The following is a 7,821-nucleotide window of genomic DNA, read 5'->3' as shown; positions in this document are numbered from 1 at the left end:
TGTCTGGGTCAGCATTTGTATCTTCCTGATCAGGTTCTACATCAGGTGTATTTCCTTCTCTAGATGCATACAGGTTTTCACAATACTGTTTCCACCTCGTTTTGATCTCCTCTTCTTCTGTAAGGATGTTGCCAGCTTCATCTTTCAGCACATTGAGCCTGTGAGTTGGTTTGTTGGTCAGTAGCTTGATGTTTCTATACATGTCCTTGGTGTTGTTTGTTACACTGTCCCTTTCAACCTCGGCACATTTCTGCTCGATGAAGTCAGTTTTATCTTTCCTGACCTGTTTTTGTATTCTCCTACTCAGATCACGATAATCCTGGCGGTTATCATCCTTATCAAGTCCCCTTTCCTTTACTTTCCTTCTTTTATCCGCCAATTTAAAAACCTCTTCTGAAAGCCAGGGCTTTTTCATGTTCTTTCTTTTGGGGAGTGTCTTCTGTGCTGTATCTGTAATTACAGTTTTGATTTCTTGCCACAGTTCTTCTGGTGTGGACTCCTCTGGATCATCTTCCAATAGCTTCTGGAACCGATTCTTCACCTCAACTCTATAGCTGTCACTGATCTTACTCACATCGTATCTGGTAGGCTTTCTTTGTTGTTTTTACGTCTCAGCTTAAACTTCATGGTTGACATAAGAAGTTGGTGGTCTGATCCACAATCTGCCCCAGGATATGTCTTTGCAGACATGAAACTAGATCGCCATCTCTTCTGGACCAAAATGTAATCAATTTGATTCCTTGTACTATGGTCTGGGGATGTCCAGGTGTAGAGCCTCCTTGGGTGTTGCATAAAGAAAGTATTGAGGATGATAAGGTGGTTTTCTTGGCAAAAGTCTATAAGCATTTCTCCTCTCTCATTCTGTTCTCCCAGGCCACAGTTTCCCATCACATTTTTGTTGGTACTTTGTCCTCCAACTTTTGCATTGAAGTCTCCAGTGATGATCATAATATCTCTCTTATTGATACTGTCTATAGCCATTTGGAGGTCATCATAAAAGGTTTTGATTTCTTCTTCGTTTGATGCCGAGGTAGGTGCGTATGCTTGAATCACAGATATGTTCATTGGTGTTCCTTGTATTCGAATGGTAATGATTCTCTCATTAATTGGGTTGTATCCTAGAACACACCGGGCAATATCTGGGTTGGCAATGAAAGCAACACCATGCTCTCTCCTTGTGTCTTTCCCAGAGTAGTAGACAACATGATTGCCAGGTGTGGTGAAATGCCCTTTTCCTGTCCATCTCATCTCAGAAATTCCTATAAGGTTGACATCATTTCTATCAAGTTCTCTGGTTACAATGTCCAGTTTACCATGGTTCATCGTTCTAACATTCCACGTTCCAATTTTCAAAGTTGTTTTCCAGAGGTTTCGTCTGGCTTCTCTGTCCACAGACCCATCAACACCAACACTTCCATTTGGCTTTGATGTTGGAGCGTCATTGGAACCAAACATGATGCCATCCGTCCTCTCTTCCCCAGTAGCATTTGAGACACCTTCAGGCCTGGGGGTCTCACTATCCAGTGTCATGCTTCTCACATTTATGAAACTCATCATCAAGGTATACATGGCAAAAAAGATGTTAAGTGTGATGGGTGGTGGTTTGCCGTTGCCTTCCACCCCACACCGGAGCACCCATTGGGATAAAAAACACCCATGGGAAACCCAGCACCAAGAGGTGCTGGTAAGGGTAACTTTCAGCTCCTCGGCAGTGCTAAGCACTGCCTCCCCTTCACAGCTTTACGCAGGCAGCCAAAAAAACAATCCCATAATGCACAGCGACATTCTTGGTCCCGTGAACCGTCTCACAAAACGATTGAGTCAAAATGATTTTGATCAGTGCATGTGATGCCTGTCAAACCAACTTTCTCAGTGTCGTATATTTTTTGAAGATTTGGTAAAGTCTAGTATCAAGAAGGCTTCGACGGTCAATTCCGAATCATTAATAGTCCTCCTTTTATTACAGATTGACTTGTAACGAAACTCATACTCAGAAGTCATAGGAACAAGAACAAGATTCAAATTAGTAACTCACATGCTGTAAAACACAATACGGTTTTAAACAATGGACGATATGGCCAAGGCTCGAATGAAGCCATTATGGTGACCTGGCCCTTCCAACTTGTGATTTTTTATGAAGTTACAAAAGTAACATCAAGTCTGTTTAGAACAAGTATCAGCGAATCATGACACGGAGACCATAAACACAATAACTTATATTTTTAAAACGTTATTCAAACGTGTTATTTATACTGTAAATCAAAGTGTTTAGGGTTTCTGTTTAGAAAGTAAACACACCAAATGTTTACAAAGTAAACACATGTGCATGTACTTTCCGAACAATATGAAAGTAAACATGTTGAATGTTTAGAATCTAAATACTCTCATGTGTTTACGCACTGACCCGTGTGATATCGTGTCATATCACACGGGTAAGAACCAATAAGATTGCAGGAATATTCTCAAGTGTTTAAGAATATTTGACCAACAATAACCAAATTAAAATATGACCGAAATCGTATATTAAGTGGTACTACACCCCCTGATAAATTTTGTGACTAATTTTGCATTTTTCTCAAACAATAACTACACACTGGTAACAAAAGTTGTGTATATTATAGGGACAAGGAATCCAATAAATTACTTCACTAAAATTTCAGTGATTCAATACAAGTGTTTCATTATATATGTTAAGAAATGAGGTACATTCTAGCGGTACCCTTTTTCTTATCATAAATAATGTACCACTTGTCTTGAGTCACTGAAATTCCAGTGTAGTAACTGGATTCCTTGCCCCTGTAATATACATAACTTTTGTTACCAGTGTGTTATCATTTTTTGATAATAGTCACAAATTTATCAAGGGGTGTAGTACCACCTTAAGACGTTAAGTAATATGTTAAATTATAGATGTACTAACTTCTTGAAATTAAAATACATGTAATGATATTCTGACAAATTCAGACGACCATCCACCTCTCAAATCTATATCCCTTTAAGGCCTTTTTCATTTACCAATTGATGTCACCTTTGAGGTAGATTCAAAATGTCCATGCTATAATTAAATGCATGATAATCTTTTGAAAATCTGTCTTTAAATGCTGATACCAAATCAGGCGTCAATTGAGACAAATATGCCTCTTTACTCGATAAATTCGAGCTCTTTGTCTCATGACCTCCTTTTTCAAACATATATTGTAAAAGTTTTTCTTCACCAATCTGTTTTAACGTATATTCAACATCATCTTTAATGTTTTCTATTTTTATGATAAAATCATAGTTGAATTGACAGGGAAAACATATTTCGGCGATAGGTATCCAGTGTTGATCTCCTCTGTACTTATTAACAACTGATGTATTCGTAGTAAAAGTAATAAACTCCTCAAAAGTTACCAGTGCTTTATGGCCTGTGATGTCTTTTCTGGTGCCAACTAAGCTGGGATCTTTTCCTTCAGACTTTAACATCGTTTTCGCCCAATTTTTCCAGAAACCATTCGGCCTTAAATCAAACTTATCTTGATAACCAGATACAGCTCTTGCGAAGGGTTCTCTAACGATCAAAATAGATTTGTAAGTTTTCAAACGTTCAATAACTTTTTTCACCGATTTTTCGTTGCTTAAACGCCAGTTTGATCGAAAGCTATGCGGGTGTATATTCATTTTTGTTAATACTTTCTTGTCTTTTCCGCCGTTCATGACGTAAAATACTTTTTTCATCCCAGTGCAGGCCGATTTTGGTACCTCACAATAGATGGTTTTATGTTTATCAGAAAAGTAGAAAGATTGTAGTACTAATTCGTTGACTTTGACCCATTCTGCCCAGTTAGTAATTTGGCGAGCTTCGTTGTGCAGATCACATGCGTAGTTTACATTGGCTTTGTAGCGAATTTGACGTTCCTCCCACTGGCATTCTTCGTCACAAAGTTCCTGCAAAGAAACGTAATTGTGGTTAAGTCTGGGACTACAATACGTAAGGGGTGGTGCAATAAAATATGTGTACCCCCTCCACCGTATTTTATAGGGGAAAGGCTTTTTTGCAAGGGGGATGCATTATGATAGCAAAACGTTCACTTTAAGAAATAAAGGTTCTAAATAGAACTTTTTTATCCTCTCAGGAAAACCCTTCCTCTTGAACCTCTAAAAAAGGTTCTTTAATTTTGGAGAATCCTTAAAGGTTCTCTAAAAGAACCGAAAACGTTTCTGTATCACATTTTGGGAGCCATTTCGACGGTTTGGGAACCACTGAGATTTGGTTCTTTTTAGAACCTCCAAGGGTTCTCCTGAGACGACAACTTTAGAACCTTTTAAGAACCTTTATATCTTAGAGCGATCTGTTCAAATGTGTATAAATTTAGGGGCTTAATAATTTTTGGCACGGCCAAAAAAGTGCGACAAGCAATTTTTGCAATTTGCCAGATCATTTTGAAAATTCATTACACATAACAATTGCACAGCCCTATGTTATCTAACATTAATTGAAATTCCATCATCATGATATGCAACAGGGCTTCCAAACGGAATAAATGCCATGGACCATTCCTATAATTGGTACTTTCCTGCCATTGATGGGGTGAACAGGCCCGTACGCAGGGGGGGTGCGGGGGTGCGACCGCACCTCCCCAAATTTGCAAAAGTGTACAAAAAAGTCCCAAAATTTCAGAATTTGCGAACGTAGCGATCAAAAAAATAAGGTTTTTTGGTCAAAAAAGGTCCAAATTTGGGAAAGAAAGTCCACTTTTCACACAATCGCCCCTCCCCCTTGGAAAAAAGTCCACCTTTTCAAAATCAGCATCCCCCCCCAAAAAAAACCTGCGTACGGGCCTGGGGGTGAATATCGATCACTTATTATAAAACAACGAAAGTGAGGGAGAAAAAGGTTTGACATGATTATAAAATATATAAAGAGCGGACAAGAAGTTAAGGACGTGCCATATCGATGTTCACCCATGCACCAACGGCAGGAATGATGCCAATTATTTGAATGGTTTATGTACCACTTTAAAGGTTAGCAAACAAGTTTTTTCGTGGATACCTATCGAAACAGATAACTGGAGAATGTTAAAATCACAAAATGCCCTCGCGCTTTCGCTCTCTTTGGTGATTTAGAACAGGGGAATTGCCCAAAGTTGTCCAAAATTGACAAAAATGTCGCAAAGTTGTCCTAAATTGTGTAAAGTTGTCAATCGACTTTGCTAATTTTTTTTTGCAATTTTGTGCAACTTTGCATTAACCTCGAGTAACTTTGTGCAATTTTATGCAACTTTATGAAAAGTTTTGGGCAACTGTGCGCATCTTTGCAAAATGTTTAGGCAACTTTGCGCAACTTTGCAAAATGTTTAGGCAACTTTGAGCAACTTTGCAAAATGTTTAGGCAACTTAACATGCTTAATGCAACTTTGTGTAACTTTGGTCTATTTTGACCATTTTGGGCAATTTCGTCTGTGACATGGGGCCTTAGTAGGATCAGTAGGGCCTACCCGGGATGAGTCATAGTGATGAGCCTATGGATGAAAATTTGTATGCACTGTTCCATTCGTCGTTTAGACTTGGTTTATGATATATAAAGATTGTGATGTACCCTGTATTATTGTGCATCATCATGAAATAGGGGAAGTTACCTTTCTAATCATGCAATAGTTTGTTTATTAAGACTTTTCTGGAAAACCCATATGATGCAATAACAACATCATTAATCAAGACTGTTAATGTCAAGGGGAAATCTCTGAGACTAAAGAAAGAATGATATAATGTTGGGGAAAGCCCCAGGAAGTGATGTAATGTGAAAGGTTAATGTCTATTAGTAGAACATTGGGAAAATCCCAGATGGGGGATAAAACACAATGTTTATAGCTGTTTATAATAATTCTAGGCAGACCTGTATCGATGTGATTGTAATGTGAATGGATGTAGCTATAGCTCTCAAAATGAGAGTATTTTAAAATATGTTAACCAGTTAAAATCAGGATACTCAAGGAGTATTACTGAGTGTGAAACTCCACATGTGTGTGATGGTCTTCGTGCTTCAAAAACATGAAAAAAGAAGTGCATTTTAACCAGTTTATCATGTTTATATAGCCAATAATTGAGCTAATTTTAATACATCAACGAAGGAGATAGCGAGCACACAAATGTGTTCTTCCTCATCAAAGGATTAAAGTTCTTCTGTCGAATTGCTGGGTTTATGAAAACCACACATCTGTCAAATACAGCGGAGCTGTGCTAAAGAAGCCTGTTCCCTGGAGAAAAAGTGATTGGTGAAAGAACATTTTTGGAGAAAGCAGCGCAAGGAGATTTAATATTTGGAGAGAGCAGCGCAAGGAGATATATTTGTGGAGAAAGCAGCGCAAGAAGGAAAGTGATTGGAGAAAGCAGCATCATTTTCGTGTGAGGATTTCATACGCAAGGATATTTATAAACGCAAGTGTACACTGGACTTCGCTGATTTTCGCAGGACAAGTGAATAAGGATATATTACATCAGTCGTCCAGAACATTGCAAGAACTCTAGGATCACCAACAAGAAAACCGCTGGTTAAGTACTGATAGAATAAAACTGTGATTGTGTGATTTTATTGTATATGCAATATTGTTGTTATATGTACCAAGCATACTTTGTTTTCAATTAAAGACTTAGATTTTGTTAGCTTAATCAACCAGTGTATTTGTGTTGTGCATTTGTGTGAGTTCGGGTAAAAGGTGATTTTGGCCTTGAGTCAGTACGACTCGTAACACGATAAATACATCCAGAAATACATACCGTCGTTAGCGGACGCTCAGTTATTTTCTTTCTTGGCATATATTGCAAAACATGTTCAGAGGTCTGAAATACAAAGCATACAACAAGGTTTTAAAATTAAATTGTTAATATGTTTTGACGAATGAAAGCATTTTACGACGTAACCGTAAGGCTATAATACTTGGAGATACAGACAAATCCAACGAGCCAAGTCATGGTCAGGATTTGGTCGGCCATTATCGGGTCCCCGCATGCACCAAACAGGTGTTGTGAGTTCCCAATTGGGTGGATTAAACCCGCTTAAAATTCGATGCTATATTCTTTTGCGTTGTAAACTGTCATCATTCTTTTGTCTACGTGTTACACGGGTGATAGAATGCAGTTTATAATACCCTTCAAGGCCGCATCATCCCACATTTTAGGTGGGATAGTTGGGTACCCGTCGCGGCTAATGGCTGCCATTGAGGAGCAGGAATGCGTGAAATTGGATTCGTCTATAGTTGCAAGACCTATTATGTCAAAACGTCCCCAGCCGTTTATGGCCAATATATTATTAAAAGTCCGACGTTTTTTCGGCCGTTATTCCGTTATGACAGACGACAGTGCGTGTTTTTTTGTTTGTTTGTTTATTGCCACGGCACTGCGAACGACAATGCGGCAATTCAGCTGCGAACGACGGACATTGCAAGAACTCTAGGATCACCAACAAGAAAACCGCTGGTTAACATGGTTAAGTACTCATAGAATAAAACTGTGATTGTGTGATTTTATTGTATATGCAATTGTTGTTATATGTACCAATCATACTTTGTTTTCAATTAAAGACTTAGATTTTGTATCAAATAGTGTAATTGTGTTGTGCATTCGTGTGAGTTCGGGTAAAAGGTGATTTTGGCCTTGAGTCAGTACGACTCGTAACAAGATAAATACATCCAGAAATACATACCGTCGTTAGCGGACGCTCAGTTATTGTCTTTCTTGGCATATATTGCAAAACATGTTCAGAGGTCTGAAATACAAAGCATGTATACAACATGGTTTTAAAATTAAATTGTTAATATGTTTTGACGAATGAAAGCATTTTAC

The 7,821-nt window shown here is 38.3% G+C and overlaps 2 protein-coding genes across 2 annotated transcripts; both read right to left on the bottom strand.

Moving 5' to 3' along the window:
• Positions 1 to 570: 570 nt before the first annotated feature.
• Positions 571 to 1,530, bottom strand: LOC140167574 (craniofacial development protein 2-like). The gene has a single exon (XM_072190873.1). The coding sequence runs from the start codon at positions 1,528 to 1,530 to the stop codon at positions 571 to 573; it is 960 nt and encodes a 319-aa protein (XP_072046974.1).
• A 1,357-nt stretch (positions 1,531 to 2,887) lies between these two features.
• LOC140167249 (carbohydrate sulfotransferase 9-like) lies at positions 2,888 to 6,812 on the bottom strand. Its single transcript, XM_072190591.1, has 2 exons — positions 6,757 to 6,812; positions 2,888 to 3,927 (listed from the first exon to the last, which is right to left on the bottom strand). Exons 1-2 carry the CDS (start codon positions 6,793 to 6,795, stop codon positions 3,025 to 3,027), a joined length of 942 nt encoding a protein of 313 aa, XP_072046692.1. The 5' UTR covers positions 6,796 to 6,812; the 3' UTR covers positions 2,888 to 3,024.
• Between the last annotated feature and the right edge of the window lie 1,009 nt (positions 6,813 to 7,821).

This window comes from Amphiura filiformis, chromosome 13 (genome assembly GCF_039555335.1).
Source record: "Amphiura filiformis chromosome 13, Afil_fr2py, whole genome shotgun sequence".
NCBI classification, from domain to species: Eukaryota; Metazoa; Echinodermata; class Ophiuroidea; order Amphilepidida; family Amphiuridae; genus Amphiura; species Amphiura filiformis.
Note: the sequence above shows the minus strand (reverse complement) of the source record. Positions and strands in the feature narration are given on the sequence as shown.

What these genes read in the sequence shown, in the direction of transcription:
- LOC140167574 (XM_072190873.1), bottom strand. Translation starts at nt 1,530, where the DNA reads ATGACACTGGATAGTGAGACCCCCAGGCCTGAAGGTGTCTCAAATGCT.
- LOC140167249 (XM_072190591.1), bottom strand. Translation starts at nt 6,795, where the DNA reads ATGCCAAGAAAGAAAATAACTGAGCGTCCGCTAACGACG. An exon ending in CTGAGCGTCCGCTAACGACG is followed by an intron (nt 3,928 to 6,756) that starts GTATGTATTTCT and finishes GTTTCTTTGCAG; the next exon opens with GAACTTTGTGACGAAGAATG.